Raw genomic sequence first — 19,689 nt, forward strand, 5'->3', positions numbered from 1 at the left:
TAAACCGAAAAGCTGAAGATATTCCGAATTGCTATTTTTGTATATATATATTTTCCCTTCTAATACATGTGACATTAAACAATTTGTGGTTACTATTGTAATTTTTCAATAGTGAAACATGTAAATTTTCTTAAAATTATTTTACATTCATGAACGCATTCTCTTCCACAGAGTTATCGGTCCTTTCTCTCCCTTATAAGGGAGAGAAAGGACCGATAACTCTGTGGAAGAGAATGTCATGAACGTTTTCAAAGTAAAAGTTGTCTGTACGTTTCGGCACCAAGATGATTCGGCACCAAGTCCAGTCTTTTTAGATGCATCTATTTTAGCCTAAACTGAACTATTTTGGAGTTTAAATCACAAAACTTAATTTGTTGCAGTGTTACCGTTTAACTATCACGTAGGATGGTTTTTATACGGCTTTCTCGAATAATCACAAATTCGAATGCAAATACCCTGTTTTCAAGGTATTTCCCTCTAACTTTCATATCGATTAAAAGATTACAATACACATACATACATGTCTATCTAGTTGTTTGTTATATGCCTCTGGTTTGTGTTGCAGCAATGTAAGCATGCTAAACAAATATAAGAATTTTTATTGAGATTGTTGATGCGTCACTACAGGGACGACTCATGATTTTAATATGAAATCAGTGTAGGGGACGAGAGTACTAGTGTGACCATTTCTCATCTAACATATGCAAGAGATTTAAGTATCAATTGAGGACTTTATTTCTGGGTTGATATATGTATACTACTTTTCATTCTTGTGGAGACATGTACGTCACATACTGCTGACCCGGGATATGGTCCCAAATCCTAAACATCTGTGGAATGTACATGTAATTTGCACAACTTCAAAGGGTTAGCTGTAAACTGTAATAACAACAACGCACTATAATAAAAATATCCGGCAACAGATATATACAATACAGATTATATATTCGATTCGATACGCGAGAGCATGTTCTGCGTATGATCAATTTTTTTAAAATCGAGGCAGTCTACTGACAAATAAGTTAAGGTTGCAGGGGTTTTTCAACAGTCTCATTTGAAATTATCATTTCGCAAATTATATGGTCGTTCATAATGGTCTTTGCAAATACAACCTGTCGCTACGTCGAATGCTCGTTCCAATTGCTAGGCCGTTCTTCATATATACTAATTTCAACTACGGATTACTCTGTTTAACTGATCAAGATAGAGGACTCATGGCAGGTGTGACCGATCAACAGAGGATGCTTACTCCTAATAGGAACCTGATCCCACCTCTGATATGTCCAGGAGTATGTATTTGCCCTACGCTTAATCTTGTATTCTCTATGAGTTTTGAGCTATAAATATTGGTCATTGGTAGATGAAATACTTTGTACAATGGATTTAGTTTTGAAATGTATAATACAAGCTACTAGTTAGTTTAATGCACAGAAATTCGCATTACACAAGTAACACAACTTAAGAAGGTCAGGCAAAGTTAATCTGTAAGAATTTCAGGGAATCTACATGTACATTAATTCGTAGACAGATATATACTATATAGTCTTTGTACTTACAAAATGTTGGCGGGGTATCTCAATTTATAGTGTTATCTTATTCATCTTATACCTTAATTTTCAACTTTTATCTTTGAAAGTGACATTGACCAGATAGAAAATAAACATGTACAAATATAGAAATCGTACACTGCATAGTAATAGTAAAATGGACAGGGACATTTTGCTCATGCACGAAAAAGTGCAAACAGTCCTGGGAAGAATCGTCTAGGGAGCGAATAGTACAGTTACCGTCTTGTATGCCCTGGTTTCTCTTTGCTGATTGGCTGCATTTGAATGGCTCGAAGATTCGAAGCATGATGTAAACATGACGGAGCCGTCGGGGGAGAGTAAACTAAATATGAATGACAGCGTTGACTTTGAACCAACGATTCAAGATCTGCTGGCGACATCTACACCAAAGCGAACAGATTCAACAGATAGGCGATCAAGTCGACGGTCATGGTTTGAAAAATCCTCGAGTATAAATTACAGTATTGCTGTGGAAAGTAATCAAAAACATGTCACTAGAAATAGACATAGTGACGTGGAAATGGAAACTCTTATTCTTACCCATTTCACAAACCCTCCAAGAATTGGGTTTGGAACGTGCAAAGTCGGAATTACAAAACACCGAACATTGATAATCAAAAACCCCCATGAGTATGCACAAAATGTAAAGGTAGAACGTTATCCATACAAAAAGAACTTTTTTGTTCATTCAACTGAATTTTCTGTTGATGGAGAGAGTATATATCATCTAGACATCTCATGGAGTCCAGAGAATGAAGGCAACGTTCGTGAGATGATACAGTTTTCTGTTGACAATGCATACAGACTTCAAGCATTTGTGTTCGGAAGCTGCCAAAACCCACAAAAAAAGAAAAAAATGGTAATTCCTATTGTTTATCGGCACTGAGCAGCGTTCAAAATCAATAATGGCCTGGTGCCGACACATTTCAATATACCCACTATAGATAAGTTTGAAATATCCTGGATAATCTTTGATGTAATGGATCTTGGATCCACCTACTTGTGGTTCAGGTTCAACTTGTGATTGTGTTTGTATGCCATGTGACTTGGTGGTAGTAGAGAGAAAGTATATAATTATGATCATTTAGACTTTCCATACACTATACAGTAATAATTGTATGAATTCTTTTGTCATTTTTTTGTTGTCTACAAGAGTGCGGGAAGGCTAGACCCACCACCTCTGGATCCACCGTTGTAGAAATACACTTTTGAACTAATTTTGTACAAAAAATCTAATCTTCCATGTTGAAGTTTATCATTTGAATACTTCTGAATGGAATTTAACTCAACATCGATACTAGTGTTGAAAAATCGGGAAAATTTCATAATCGATAATCGGAAGAACTGTTTCGATCAATGATCGATATAATCAGTATTTACATATAGTTAATAAATGTTTATTATTATTTAGGTTATTTCTATTTATAGTTTTATGGATATGTGCAACATACACACTAGCTGGTGTCACTGAATTCCCACTTTTCAATGTGGAGTCCACTCTGACTCTCCCCTGCACATGTCTCGATATAAAAGTGGGATTAACAGTCAGATGAATTCTCGGATTAGATAGTAATTAGTTTACAGACGACAATCGATTATGAAAAATATAATCGGAATCGAAGAGCCAAAAACGATCGTCAATCGATTGTCGACGACAATCGTTTCATCACTAATAGATACATCAATGGATATATGGACGTAAATTGGTGTTTTTAGGTTTACCACATAATTTGATATTGATTTATTGGTTGTATCTTGTTTAACAACTCTCTCGAGAATTCTTCACTCATATGGAAACTTCACCAAGACCAGTGAAGGGCTTCAAATTTAGGCCTTTGCTCGGTGCTTACGGCCATTAAGCAGTGAGGGGTTCTTTAACGTGCCACACCTGCTGTGACAGACACGGGACATGTTTTTAAGGTCATCTCTGAGGACCAGTGACATTCAGACCTGATGCCGAGCGTTTGGCGATTATATATGTGTGTATGTGTATGTATATATCTACATATTATTATATATATATCACAAAAGATTTCAGTTTTGGAGTGTGCTCAATCTAATTAAAATCATATCCTAGAATACACTCACATTCACTATAATAGGATCTGACATAACCCCATTGGAGGTCATGTTCACATGACCTTTTGCATGGAATATTCATGAGAACTGTCAGCCAATCAGATTGTGCCATACAGACAATGATGGCTATTCAGGCAGTTCCCGGCAATTCGTAAACAAGTTGCAGTAATCGCTTTCCCACGAAGTTTATTGCACACTATAAAATTGTATATTCTCACATAAGGAATTTTAAATTTTCGCAATATAAATGCCTAATCTATTCCGTCCATACAAACAACAAAACGTACGAGATAAAATACACCCAAATCAAATTAATTGTGAATTGCGATTTATGTATGAATTGGGATGGGTACGATTTGAATAGTTTTCAAGATGGTTTACTTAAATAACGCGAGGAATATAACGCCAATCGACGTAAACGGTGCATTGTGACGTCGCATCTAGCTGCGATGTTTTCTTTCAAACCAAACAATTGCAGTCATTTTCCTTGAATTGTGAACTCCGACGATTTCAAAGCCGACGCGCTGATTGGCTGACATAAAGTTCATCTGAACATGACCCCTAATCGGGTTATTTCAGATCTACTTACGCAGAGTACACGGCGCGGATCTAAGAAGTCTGATTTTAATTAGATTGGCAGTGCGCTCATAATAATGCCTTGTTTTATTACAGGCTGTGCAAGAGCATGGTTTATTCTGATGTGGGTTTTCAAACTGTACATGTGTCTCTGCAAAATTGTTTTCGTTTTTGCAGGATTGATGTGAATGTAAACATAATTTCCAGATTTGTAAATAAATTCAATAAATTCAAAAAATAAAATAAATTTTTAAAATTTCCAAATAATGTAATTTTCCCCTAATTTTGAATGAAATTAATAATATATTAGCCTTTGAGTTGTATAATCTCTAGAAATAAATCAAGCATATTGTAAACATAAAAGATGACATAAGAAACATCATATAAATTGTCATTTTGTAATTACTGCATTTGTTTCAATTGATGGGTTCATTTCATTTATAACTTTTAACTAGTTTTTATTCATTCATGAAATATAATAAGGGTGTGTCTTATAGTCTTGTTAAATCAAAGGAATTTTCCTTACTAGAACCAACCATTGAAATATGTTTTCAAAATTTACTCTTCACTCTTCGTCCTGAAAGGATGTACAAAATCATTAATGCATAATCATTATGTCAATGTGGTCCGACCTTAAAAAAAAGAAGAATGATTTCTTTCATCTTCTTCGGCTTGTTATCTTTGACGCTTGCACCAAATTGATTTCCTATCAACTATGTGATTCCGATGTTAATGCTAACCAGATATATGTTTGAATATGGAACCCTACTTTATATGTATATTTTGAACCTTTACATCCAGCAAACAAAACAATCTAGATTATATATGTATTTGTTAATAATGTGGTGTATAGATGACAGCTAACTTTCATATTTTATGCTTTATATCTTTTGTTGGGAAAATAATTCTATAAAAGTTTCGCTCTAATCTGCTAATGCAAATTTAAAACATGATTTATTGCAAGTTATCTGGGCATGGATTCAAATATATAAATGTTTTTATGTAAATTTGTAATGTCAAGGTAACCTATCTGAATTATTTAATAGTTTCAATAACAGGATTGTTACTGGAATTTTTTCAAGATGAGGAACCACTGGGCCAGTCCTGACTCATCTTCACAAGTCAAGGTTTTGTGATTACGTACCCTCCAAATAAAAAAACCAAACAAACAGCATTACTTTCAATTATGACCCAAAAGAAGGCTACTGGAAGATGTGCACAGACTCCGATTTGTAAAAATAAATAAATGAAATGTGGAAAAAAAAACCAACCTAAATGTTGAGTTTAAAAGCACACAAACCTCAGTTTAGAATTTGATTTAATTTTAAATCTAGAGCGATAGGGAGTAATGAGTGAACAACTTATTCACATCTACCGGTAATATGACTTGACAGTTTAACAGACTGGTGCACTGAACCATGTGGCATTGTCTTGGTTCCCAAAAGTATAAGTCTACTTGGATTTATTACTAGAGTTATAAGTCTACTTGGATTTATTACTAGAGTTATAAGTCTACTTGGATTTATTACTAGAGTTATAAGTCTACTTGGATTTATTACTAGAGTTATAAGTCTACTTGGATTTATTGCTAGAGTTATAAGTCTACTTGGATTTATTACTAGAGTCCAGTATGTGTTCGCAGACTTGTCTTTTAGGACATTCTTGTGTCTCAGACTTTCTGACAATTTTGTAAATTCCAAGAATCAAAATAATTCTAGAATCCAATATTACACAGTTTAATGCAACTCAATTTCATCAAAATGATGTGAGGTGGTTTGTGAATTGTGATCCAACACAGGTTGATCAATACTAAAGTGAGCCAACTATTATTTTGTGAAATGATTTTTATCATATTGAATAATTTTACTGTAATTCTTAAAGACCTTGTACATGTACAAATGAAGACATCAAAAACTTGAAATATGATTTTTAGATGTTTAATTCATTCAGTTTATAACCATGATGCATTTTATTGTAGCAAGGAAGTGGTCTCTTAGGACGAAAAGTAAAAAGACCTTTGTCTGTGGTATACACACAGAGTCTAGCAAACATTGCCAAGTCTTATAGTCCTGAGAAATCAAAGAAACTCCCAAACAGTGGAAAAAGCTGTACTAAAGATGAGGGAAACAAAATGAAAACTTCAAATAAACTTCCTGTCAATAGTGAATTGAAGCCGAAAGAAAAAAATCATCGTAGATCAAACACTTACAATTCAGCAGACCTACAAGTAGAGAATGGAGCGCTGGAAATGTCTCAGGAAGGTACTTCATTGTGGAAAGAGAAAGAAAATGATGAGAACAAAGAAAATGAAACTACGGAGGGTAACAGCACTCACGATAATGACAGGACTAGTGGTAATGACAGCACTATCGGTAAAGTTGATGAGTTTGATGAGCATCAATGCACTTTAACTAAACAAGCTAACACTGATGTTATCTGCCCAGACACTTTCAATGTGCAAGCAAATGGTCATGGGGAGAACCTCAATGACACTGCCTCATCTGTACCAGTGGGAATAGCATCCAAGATGCATATTAGTCCAAACACATTTTTAAGAGATATGAATGAAACTGTAGAAAATATTTCAGTACACATAGATCAGAGCAATGCCTGTAGTCCCGAGAATGTACTAAATGAATCAGTACCCCATGATATAATGCTCTGCCAACTGGAGTTTGTGAAGTCGAAGCTAAAATTGAAAACATCTGACAGCAGAAGTGAAAAAGTTATAAGTCGAAATGAATCATCAAACATGTCTATGTCAGAATCAACTGATGTGAGAAGAATAACATTTGTGACTTCAGACAAAGCTAACAATCTCTTTAGTGTTGTTCCGGAAGGTAGCAGTCCTCGTAGGACCACATACACAGTCAGAAGGAAACATTTACCTCATAAAACTGTCACCAAGTCATCACCAAAGAGAAGAAGAGACAAAGAAGAGAGGATAGGGAAGCAAGAAATGATGGATAACAGACAGGCCCAAAAAAGGAGAGCTAATGGAAGTTTTACCCCGAGAGCATTCCAAAAAAATAACAGCAAAAGTTTTTTAAACCCTACTAAGTATTCTGGAAAGAGCACTATGGTTTTACAAACTCCAGAGAGGATGGCAAAGAATTACATACCAAGTAGTATTTGTTTGACACCAGATATTCTGGAAGAATCCAGGAGTAAGAAAAGCATGTTATCTGAAAAAGACCCAATAAACTGGGAACTTCTAACACCAGAGAGGATTCTGTTAGAAGAAAACAAGACAGGAAGTAATCCTAAGACTCCATTGTCCCATCATTACCATAATCTTGTGTTACCAACACCAGAGCAAAATCTCCAGAAGCTGGGTCCACTAGAGTCACGTATGGAGAGGAAAAGTTTCAGACAGACTTTCTCTCATGAAAGTAGGACCATTACAGGATCTCCCTCTCATTTACCAGAAAGTCCTCTTCTCAATGACATAACACACATGACATCAACAACAGTCACCAAAGAAAAACCATTTGTATTAACAGCCTCTACTGACATGACTGAGAGAAAGCCATTTGTATTAACAGCCTCTACTGACATGACTGAGAGAAAGCCATTTGTATTAACACCCTCTACTGACATGACTGAGAGAAAGCCATTTACTTCCCTGTTTTCACCACCAAGACAAAAGAATGAAACAGGGTCAGATTCTTCTCTGATTGAATGTTCAGAAGGAAGTTTTACCTGCACTCCACTTCCGAATAGCCCTGATCCTGATCTGTCCAGACGATCCACTCATGTTATTGAAAAGCCCAGAATAATTCACTCCAATCACATAGAGAGAAAAAGGCTGTTCTTGCCACTTGATGATGAAGAAATGGAGAATAAAGAGAACATCCCAGTGGTTCTTGAAAGTGGGGAACCCTGCATGGATGATAAGATCTATGAAAGATCAGAGTCCAGAGAAACAGGGTTGCCTGCCAAGATGAAATGCGAAAATGTTGATGTAGCAGAAGACGACTGTACTACGTCTGGTGCAGAGGTTACATGTTCTCAGCATGATATTGTGACTGTTCAGTCCTCAAAATCAACAACTCATTCTGAAAAGCATGTCAATGAAAATTTGTTAGAATCATTAGAGATAAAAGATATAACATCAACAATCAAGAATGGCAAGATTTGCTCAAATGAAGGCCACCCATCTAAACCCAATGATGAGAAAATTCCACACAAATTGATCGCTGATAACAGTGGTATTTCTCATGTTGGATTTATACAACAGAAACAGCCAACATTAAAGGAAGGGAAAGTCAGGAAAATGAATACAGCTCTTGATGTCTCAGAAAACACAAATGAGACATCAACTACTACTAAAACCCTAAAGTCCACCAGAGGGCAGGTGATTTTAAAGCGTAAGGCAGACGAAGCTGGTATTCAACAGCAAAAGACCATAGGTTAGTCTGGTAGTGGGAATGCACCTATAAAACATTTCAATTTATCAACAGAATGTAGACTTTCAAAATTATCTACAATGTCTATGTTGCGATACTATGTGTATTAGTATGTGTGACATTTTCCATATGAACTACAATTTGATTTATCAAGAAATTCAATTTTTGTGAGTAAAATATCATGTTTTAACAAATGTTTTTGATCTTCAGTTCAGAGAAACACTGTGAAGCCCAGAACCATTGGAATCGCAAAGTCAAAGCTTATGTTGCTGAAAAAGTCAAAAACAGGTACGTATGGAGGCACTGTAAAATCAGATATACAGAGTATACAGAAATTTACCTATATATGGGATAGCAATAAAATTCACAGTCCCTGTTTTGAAACCTGTAATGATACGTTTAGGATATGATCTAGTAGCATGGTACATCTATGATGACGTGGTTATTTTAACATGTTTAAATATACATGCAATACATGACATTACTTATAGTTACATTTTTGTGTTGGAACCTGCTAAGCATAGCAATATTTGGGGATTGTAAATCTGTATGCCCGTCAGTCTGTTTGGTGTTTTCTGTTTCTAATTTTGATATCTTTGTCACATATCAAGCTGAAACTTGCTTGTAGGTTCTGTGTGGGTCACTCTAGATCATATTACAATTTTATCCATCTAAACCTAGCTTGCAGGAGTTTTGTCCCTTTATTTTAAATCTAATGTTATATGAAGGGTATGTAATTTGTCTAGCTTGTCCCACGTTTTTCAAGTGAGGACTTCTTATTTGTCAGTATTTGTATGGGTATTGAAAACATGGCAAGGAATTTCATTTTCTTCAATTTTTGAGAAAATTACAGGTTGTTGGATGGGTTGATTTCAGCTTTTCCATAGTCAACTTACCATATATATCTATGTAGCAATATTCCATTATCAACTGCATATGGAGTTTATATCTCTCAACTGATTCGATATGCAAGAACTTGCTCTGTTAAATCGAGGCAGGCTACTAACAAACAAGTTGATGTTACAGGGATTTCAACAGTCTTGTCTAAAGTCAGCATTTTGCAAATTTCATGGTCGTAATAATGATCTAGTTTGCCAATACAACCTATCATTGGGTCAAATGCTGTCTGATGTGTTTCATATTGATTGTTAGGCTGTTCTCGGCACACTGATTTTGACTACGGATAACCTGATCAAAATATATGACTCGCAGCGGGTGTAACCGGTTTACAGGGGATACTTACTCCTCTTGGGCACCTGATCCCACCTCTGGTGTGGCCAGGGGTCCATGTTTGCCCAACTCTGTATTTTGTATTGCTTTTGGGAGTTATGAGATTGATCACTTTCTTCACCTTTCATCTTACAACTTTGTAACTGTGTGAGGTGGAGCTTGTTTATTCTTTGTAACTGTGTGAGGTGGAGCTTGTTTATTCTTTGATGGTCATTAGATATATATAGTTGTTTCTGTTGACTTTTGTGTCACTTGTGAAGCACAATGATGATCATATTGTCTGTCCATTTGTCACACACTAAAACTTTGAAACTGTAAGAGTTGGAACTCTGATTTTTATCATACATGTGTTGTGTTCTTTGTGTGAAGGTCAGTAGTTTATCATATTGTGTGTGTAAAAATGATAGGGCAATGTGTAAGGAAAACGAAGTAAATTTTAGATAGTAAATATTTTAATTATGTAATGTGGATTACTTTGTTAATATCTGTTCCAATATCAATAAATGAGAATTTTGTAGCTCTGCCAAAACATCCCATACCATTTGCATCCAAAAATATTTACTATGATGAAAGATGGATGGAAAAGCAGGAACGTGGATTCACTCAGTGGTTGAATTTTATCCTGACACCATTAGAGGATGATGGAAGCAGCACCAAATCAAAGGGTAAGTTCAGAGTACATCCAATTTTTAGATATTAGAGAATATAAATATATTGACTAATTTTAGCTGAAATTATAAATGAAAGTCATGTTTTAATAATTTCAAAATTTTGCATTGATTTGCTCTCTCACAGTTGATGCTGCCAAACTATGCTTGAATAAAATGGGACCCCACAAATTGGCACCAACAAAAGAAGCATTATCTTTCAAAGAGTACTCAGCCAGTCGTAAATTAAACGGTCTTCGACGGGCAGCCTGTAAGCTGTTCCAGTCTGCTGAGGTAGTTACAGTGGTTCAGAAAGTGGAGGTAGAGGTGGAGAGTCAGCGTCTGATGATTAGGAAAGACCGCAAAGTTCATGCTGATCTAGGTACACAGTATAACAAACTCCATAGCTTACATTCAATATTCCATTAAATCCCGTAATGGCTTACATTCTATATTCCATTAAATCCCTTAATGGCTTACATTCAATATTCCATTAAATCCCTTAATGGCTTACATTCTATATTCCATTAAATCCCGTAATGGCTTACATTCTATATTCCATTAAATCCCGTAATGGCTTACATTCTATATTCCATTAAATCCCTTAATGGCTTACATTCAATATTCCATTAAATCCCTTAATGGCTTACATTCTATATTCCATTAAATCCCTTAATGGCTTACATTCTATATTCCATTAAATCCCTTAATGGCTTACATTCAATATTCCATTAAATCCCGTAATGGCTTACATTCAATATTCCATTAAATCCCTTAATGGCATACATTCAATATTCCATTAAATCCCTTAATGGCTTACATTCAATATTCCATTAAATCCCTTAATGGCTTACATTCAATATTCCATTAAATCCCGTAATGGCTTACATTCAATATTCCATTAAATCCCTTAATGGCATACATTCAATATTCCATTAAATCCCTTAATGGCTTACATTCAATATTCCATTAAATCCCTTAATGGCTTACATTCAATATTCCATTAAATCCCTTAATGGCTTTATACATTCTATATTCCATTAAATCCCTTAATGGCAAAAGTCTGAGTTGCAGAGGTACTTGACACTTGTAGTATAGTTGCAGTTTTCTTAGATGAAGATAGCTGTACACACATTTTGTAAAGTTTCATTATCCTTTTATTTTTTTCTCATTTAAAATCTAAAAATATTTATAGTTGCCAATGTGTTTGGATTATAAACCATTGCCATTGTATTTTATATCTTGATAAAATCACTAATCTTTCAACTTGACATAAAAACCTGTATATAGAAGAAAGGAATAAGTTCGATTACAAATACATATAAGAAATACATTTTTAAGTTGTTTGTATCAGGGGATAATGGGCAAATAAATTTTGTATAAGGAGTGAAAAATAGTACCATATTTTGCTGAATATAATATGCATTTGTGTTTAATATGCACCCCTTTTTTTGACCTCAAAATTGGAGGAAAAACACAGCAAAAATTTAAACAATCGGTATTCTTTATACATCATGGTAATTTTCACTGAACATTTCACGGAAATAATGTTTTTCTACAAATCACAAGAATTTGCAAACCACGCAGCAAAAATATTGAGCTAATGGTAATCTTGAAATTTTTACTTCATGGTAATCTTCACTGAATATCTTGGAAATAATGTCAATTTCAATAAAGCCTGAACTTTTGTTGTATTGAACTTGATGTTTTCTTTTTGTTTTGTTTTTTAAACTTAAAATTAATTAGGCCTAAATTAGCCATGTTATAAAGATAAAATCAAAACTGGCCTATTAAACAAGTGAGTCATAATCAACACACTTAGTACCAAAGATGTGAAAAGTGATGCACAAAAGGTGCGATGTATTGACCCCCTCATTAATTATGCGTACACAACAATGCGCACATCTTTCTCACGAACTAAAATTATAGAAAACAGTGCATATTTGGCAAAATGGTACTGCATGTATTTTGTATATATTTTGTTTGTGTCTGCAGGTTTGAAGCAGTCTATTTTGGATTTACTGTTGTCTTTTAATCCTTTGTGGCTGAGAATAGGATTAGAGGTAGGCTACTTCAATTAGTGACAGTTTGAAAGACTTTTAAGGTTGATGTGTTGGTTATTTTTGACATGAGTACAGGAAAGAGGTAGCTTCATGAGTGGCATAAGTCGGCCCCATAAAATTTCCAGAACTTCAAAATCATTGATTACAGGTAAAGGACCCATGAATTATTGGTGTAGGATTCATTCCACTACCTGTCTTATACTATGGTGTCATGTTCTATTATTTCCAGATCATACAAATTGAGTAAAAATATGCCAACTTCTTTAAGATTTTAATCAATTTTTTATATGCATCCCAACATCCAATTCACTTTTTTCTGATTATAGGTTTGGTGTTAATGGATGATTAATAATCAATTAAAAACTTTTTGGATCACTGTCTTGGAGGATACAAGTATTGACTGTTAATTATCCATAAATATGTGTGTTTTGAACAAAGTTCAGATTCTTTCTACTCCAGTAAATTTACTCAGTTTGAGGAAAATGAATCTATGGATAGACTAAAGCCTCATCTTCATGATTGCAAGATGATTAATGCATTTCATAAAGCTGCAGATTAACAGGGCTTAATCATGCCATTCCATGAAATCTCTTTTAGTCTTAAACTGTAGTACATGTTTAAACCAATTACAGACTGTGTTTGGGGAGATAATCTGTATCCAGAGCAACAGTGATGTGATTGGTCTGTCTCATTTCATTGTCACCAGACTTCTGGGAAATCCTGATATAGCCTTTCAGTATGCTCATCAATCGGTTCCACATCTTTACACAGAAGGTAATTCTCTTTCTCTAACATACACACACACCTACCCTAACCTCTCATTTGTAAAGTAATGAAGAAAATATATGATTAATTAATATGGGTTACAGGGATGGGGTTGGAGGAGCCCTAGGACAGTAAATGTTAAGTATAGGGCTTAAAGCATGGTACATGATATGATACATATTGCAATACTTATCCCAGGATTCAATACTTTAAATATGATACAATTTGCAGAAGAAACCAATAATTACAATGAAGAACAATTTAATTACCAAGATTAAAAATCATAATTTTAAAAGCATGTTTCCAAACTGTCAAAAGGTAAGGTGTCTGTTGGTTCTGTAGTTTAAACTGATAAAGTTCATTATTATTTTCATCAGACTCCAGTCTCATTAAAACCGGCCCCCCTTCTCCTATCGTTGTCAGGATAGGGGGACTGGTTTTAATCAGACTCAAGGCAAACAAAAGTCTGAACGTTATTTGACGCTATTTTGTCCCCCATATTTTGAAGTACAGGCTGAGCATGATGTATTTTACTGAACCAGTTTGTTATAAATGTATCGAACCGAAAATTGAGGCAATAAAATGAACATTAAATCGAGTGTTTATATCGAACAGTATCAATATTTCGGTGATTTGTTTCAGCCGTAGTTAAGCAGGATGGAAATACTCTTGAAAGTGTATGCTTCAATTATGACGTAGAGGAGCTCCGAAAGGTTATAGTATGTTTCTGATATACCATGCACCCCCTGTCATAATGAGGCACTACAGCTTACAAATGTTAAATTTACATTGAACGAATAATTGATGTGTTTCGTGTCACTTTTTGAGTTGTGTAGACATTGATTACAAACCAGGAGAATCAATTTCTAAATGAATAGAACAATTCATGAATTTACCTATACCTCAAAATACAAGTTTTGTATTTCTTCTCATCAAAGAACAAATATACACACTGAGAAATTAAAAGTTTTGAATACGCATTTCTTTCTGTCTAATTCACAACTCGAAAAGTGACACATGTAATACGTGCATGTCAACTGGAATAGTACACTGCTTGGTGACTAAATGAGATGGTTTAATTGGCATTTGTCTTAAATCTTTAATAAACTTTTTTAGGTTACTCAGAGGCCATAGGTCAGCATCTTCTGAAAAAGTTTCTGCTGGTGGTGTACTTCCTTGATTATGCTAAATGTTGGCACTTGATCAAGCATGACCCCTGTCTGTTCTGTAGAGACTCGGAGTATAAGGTAAATGCTATGTGTAAAGACATTGTAACCAATTCAAACAAGTTGGGTAGGGGATCACCACGTTGATCTGCCCAATTATCTGACTGTCCTTTGGTCCCACTTTGTGTGGGCCAGAACATGTTATGTGGGTCAGAACTTATTGTATGGGCCAGAACTTGTTATGAAGGTCAGAACTTATTGTATGGGCCAGAACTTGTTATGTAAGTCAGAACTTATTGTATGGGCCAGAACTTGTTATGAAGACACTTTAGAAACTTGTAAATGTATTTGGTTCAAAGATTACTTTTGAGCAGACAGTTTGTTGTGATCCTGAACCAGGGTCCTTACACCAAGATTAATTTCACTGGTAAAAACCAGTTTGCTAAAGGGGTATTTATCATACCTAAAGATTAGAAATTATAAGTGTATCCAATGAAGTGGTGTGCTGTCATCATTAGGTATAGTCAAAAATAATGATAATTTATTGTGAATATCTTGAGTAATATAAGATAATGGTTTTTCACAGTCCTGCAAAGCCTTGATGCTGGAGTTTTCTCGTCAGTTCCTGTCTGGTGAGGGGGATATCAACAGACATCTTGGTTACCTAGGATACAGAATGAATCACACACAAACAGCTCTGGATGAATTTGATTACGCCGTTCAGAACTTGTCTACTGATTTAAAAGATGGACTGAGACTAATGTAAGGGCTGGAAGCAAAGACAAAACTAGATAATGAACTCTGTGGTGTATTGGGTGTATTTACATGTATGAGGCTTCAAAAGGAAAATTTTGTGGTTTTCTGATCCACTGGCTTATACTGAAAAAGTGCCATATGAATGTTAATTCAGGCTCTTACTTGTAGAAGCATAGTAATGTTAACTGAAGATCTTACTTGTAGAAGCATAGGAATGTTAACTGAGACTCTTATTTGTATTGTATCTTGTTTAACCTCCCTCTTGAAATTTTTTCACTCATATGGAGACGTCAACAATACCGGTGAAGGGCTTTGAATTTAGACCTATACTTGGCCCTTACGGCCATTAAGCAGTGAGGGTTCGTTAGTGTGCCCCACCTACTGTAATATGGGACATCCGTTTTTAAGGTAAGCTCCGAGGACCTGTGACATTCACACCTGATGCCGGGTGTTTGGCATTGGAACTATCACTACCTGTTTTAACAACTTAGGTCTGTGGCAGCCGGGATTCGAACCCCGACCCTCCGCATGCTAGCGAACGCTCTACCTCTAGACCACTGCGGTGTAGGAATGTTAATTTAGGCTCTTACTTGTAGAAGCATAGTTGTAGTAGGTGAATCTTACTGATATTTTACAATGTTGAATTTCTATTTTCTTATGTCTCTCACTTTACTATGATGTCAATTACTTTGTACATTGATGTTCAAGCCTTTAATGTTGTGGAAGACTGAATGTTTCCAACATTTTTGTTGTAATCAGATTCAATCAAAAAGATTAAATTCCAAAAACTTTCTTTACTGACTGATTTCAGACGAATCCTTGACTTATTGGAGGAGAAAGTGTCATTAAAGAGGAAACTTCGTGTACCAGCAATCAGTCGTCTCCAGAAAATCCACAACATGGAAGTGGCTTTTACCATTTTGAATGACATTGGAATTGACATGAAGAAAGATGGTATGCTTTTGTCACAGAATATTATATGTTGACACACATTTTATATCTAGTTGTTGAAGATTGGGGGCATATTTTTGTCCTGTCTGTTTGTCTATCTGTCCAAAACCTTAACCTAATACTCACAACTTTTGAAATGTGAGTGATAGGACTCTCGTATTTCATACATGTACATGTATGTGCATTTCTTTTGACAAGAACTTTCTTTAGGTACCAAAATTTTTGACCCTGTGACCTTGACCTTAGAGTTTTATCTACTTTTAAGAAAGGTTAACTGAGACAGTATCTCCTGAACTATTTAAGTTAGGTTTTTCATAATGTATTTATACATTCCTTATGACAAGACCTTTCATTTGATACCAAGATATTTGACCTTGGAGTTTTGACTAAATTTCAAAACTTTAACCTTGCTCATAACTTTTGAATGGTCAGTGATAGGACTGATATTTTATATGTGCATTCCTTGTAATAAGATCTTTCCTTTGGTACCAAAGTCTTTGACCTACTTGTGAGAAAACTTAATCTAGGCAATATTTTCTCAACTATTTAATGTAGTGTTTTCGTATTTTGTATATAGATTTTCTTATGACAAAGATGAAACCTTTCATTTGTTTCTTTGTTTCCACTGGGGGCATAGTGTTTCACAAACATATCTGGTTATACCCCACGCAACGAAGTTGGGGAGGGTATAATGTTTTTGACCTGTCTGTCAATCTGTCAGTCCTTTCTTGTCAGCACATTTCCTCTGAGACCGCTCAACAGAATTTCATGAAACTTTGTAGTTAATAAGGACACACTGTAGATGTGCATATTCCCAGGAAATTCTGATTCAATCATTTTTATACGCCCGTCGAAGACAGGATATATTATGGTATGGCGTCGTCTGTCTGTCTCTCTGTCCGGACCTTGTGGGCAGGATACAGACTGAACCTTAAGCCCTAGGACTTTACAACTTGGTACATTTGATCACCATGATGAGAGGAAGACGCCTATTGTTTTTCAAGGGCAAAGGTCAAGGTCGTAGTATCACTTATTAGGAAAACCTTGTGGGCAGGATACAAACTGAACCGTAAGCTCCAGGATATTATAACTTGGTATATTTGATCATCATGATGAGAGGAAGGTGCCTATTGTGTTTCAAGTAGTATCACTTTTTAGGAAAACCTTGTGGGCAGGATACAAACCGAACCGTAAGCTCCAGGATATTATAACTTGGTATATTTGATCATCATGATGAGAGGAAGGTGCCTATTGTGGTTCAAGGTCAAAGGTCAAGGTCGTAGTATCACTTATTAGGAAAACCTTGTGGGCAGGATACAAACCGAACCGTTAGCATATTTATGAAGTAGCACATTCTAAGGCTATCCCTCTTTATATCTTGATATCCATTTCTACAAGCATAATAATGAATTAGCTCACAGAGGACAGTGCTAACTTCACTAAAATATGAATCCCACTGAAATATGTTTTCCTTGAGCAAAATCTACGGGTGTATTATGCCACGTTGGCGTTGCTCTTGTTCTAGGAGTTATGCCCCTTTTGAACTTAGAATTTTGAGCCAGTCTGTCCTGTTCTTGTCAACGCAACTTCTCTGTGAGCGTTCAACAGAATTTCGTGAAACTCTGTAGTTAATAAGGACACACTGTACAAATGTGTATATTCCCAGGAAATCCTGATTCAATGATTTTTGTGAGAGTTATGCCCCTTTTGAACTTAGAATTTCAAGCCCTCTGAGACTGCTCAACAGAGTTTCATGAAACTTTGTAGTTAATAAGGACACACTGTGTAGATGTGCGTATTCCCAGGAAATTCTGATTCAATCATTTTTCTGGGAGTTATCCCCCTTTTGAACATTGGCGCCCATCTGTCTTGTTCTTTCAGTAATGCATAGCATTACCATTCATTATGTGAGGCATTATCAAGCAATGTTGGAGCCAAAGGTTTATGATCCGCTTTTCTGCAATCCTTGGCTGCGTTAGCATGATTTTCGTGTCAACATTCCCTTCATATGATTGGATGCAGGCCAAGTCCCCTGCATCTAATCAGATAGTGTGTTATGTTACACCACATGCAAGACGATGGACTGTGTAAACAATTAGTCATTGTCTTCAAAACACTTCCTTTTAATTAGATTTTCATAGAGTCTCCATACAACATGGCAGTGTGTAGACTGTGCCATGAGGCTTTGCATGTAACATCGTGTAACTCACTGGGTGCAGCCATTTTTATTTTAACAACACACAAGGTGTAGTTGAAAAACGCATTTTCATTGGTTCAACATGATGTAATCCAAACAGAGTTTGTTTTCTCCATCCAATAGAGGACGCCACTCAAAGCTACGAAAATCGTGCTAACGCAGCCAAGGGTTGTAGAGAAGCGGAGGGGATTGTAATCCCTTGGCTAGCGAAGATGTGTTTGAGCATGGAGTATGTGAGCATGCTCACTTTTGCTTTCTTTCATTCATATCTGTCTTTATTTTTTTTAACACAGTAAAGAAGATCACTTGTAGAGATATTGTTGATGGTCACAGGGAGAAGACTCTACATTTGTTGTGGACAATTATTTTGAAATACCAGGTATGTATCTAGGTCATGTGACAGGAATTAGTCATCAGGTCTTACAGGTATGTATCTAGGTCATGTGACAGGAATTAGTCATCAGGTCTTACAGGTATGTATCTAGGTCATGTGACAGGAATTAGTCATCAGATGTTACAGGTATGTATCTAGGTCATGTGACAGGAATTAGTGATCAGATGTTACAGGTATGTAACTAGGTCATGTGACAGGAATTAGTGATCAGATGTTACAGGTATGTATCTAGGTCATGTGACAGGAATTAGTCATTCATAATTTGTCCGGGTCAAATATCATTCTCTCTACATGTAAATGAATACATATTGATTATCAAATATATTGATCCTGCCCTAATTTTGAATGGTGTGTGCAATAGGAATTAGCTACATGGGCTTTGCGATTGCTGTGGCACAAATTTCTCAAGCACCTCAAATTTTCAAGAGCAACAATCTAATTACGTCTAGAGATATATAGGTTATGGTGATTGGTCTTGGGTTTGTGTAGAGCCATAATTAAGGCAGTCATTCTCTGAGGGCAAGGTGACTCAGGTGAGCTCTGTGTCCCATGAACCTCTCTTATCATTCGTGCTGTATATTTTATCCTTAGATTGGTATACTGTTATCATTCGTGCTGTATATTTTATCCATAGATTGGTATGCTGTTGAATGAAAATCAACTGAAGGATGAGATTTCTGTTCTGGAAAGGTCCTTACATGTGCGCAATCAATTGCAAGATCTTAAAAATTACGAATTGGGTAAGGGTGTCTGTCAGGTTACTATACTCTGTATTCTGATTTAGTTCTTTATCTTTGCATTTTAATTAACTAAATTTATATTCATGAGAGTTTGTTTTATTCAGCTGACAGTTTTGCTGGAAACGTGCTACATGTTGCTGATTACTGT

General features: G+C 35.6%; 1 protein-coding gene across 1 annotated transcript in view; it reads left to right on the top strand.

Moving 5' to 3' along the window:
• The first annotated feature begins 1,800 nt into the window (after window positions 1-1,800).
• The window catches only part of LOC125680842 (abnormal spindle-like microcephaly-associated protein homolog), a 41,558-nt gene continuing 23,669 nt past the window's right edge, over window positions 1,801-19,689 (top strand). The window contains exons 1-12 of the mRNA XM_056154184.1: window positions 1,801-2,427; window positions 6,202-8,635; window positions 8,843-8,920; window positions 10,381-10,527; window positions 10,658-10,891; window positions 12,505-12,572; window positions 13,205-13,346; window positions 14,454-14,584; window positions 15,090-15,265; window positions 16,071-16,213; window positions 18,701-18,786; window positions 19,436-19,541. Coding sequence (XP_056010159.1) covers window positions 1,864-2,427; window positions 6,202-8,635; window positions 8,843-8,920; window positions 10,381-10,527; window positions 10,658-10,891; window positions 12,505-12,572; window positions 13,205-13,346; window positions 14,454-14,584; window positions 15,090-15,265; window positions 16,071-16,213; window positions 18,701-18,786; window positions 19,436-19,541 — 4,309 coding nt within the window. The 5' untranslated portion in view covers window positions 1,801-1,863. The remainder of the gene's footprint in view (window positions 2,428-6,201; window positions 8,636-8,842; window positions 8,921-10,380; window positions 10,528-10,657; window positions 10,892-12,504; window positions 12,573-13,204; window positions 13,347-14,453; window positions 14,585-15,089; window positions 15,266-16,070; window positions 16,214-18,700; window positions 18,787-19,435; window positions 19,542-19,689) is intronic.

Source organism: Ostrea edulis, chromosome 2 (genome assembly GCF_947568905.1).
Source record: "Ostrea edulis chromosome 2, xbOstEdul1.1, whole genome shotgun sequence".
Taxonomy (NCBI): domain Eukaryota; kingdom Metazoa; phylum Mollusca; class Bivalvia; order Ostreida; family Ostreidae; genus Ostrea; species Ostrea edulis.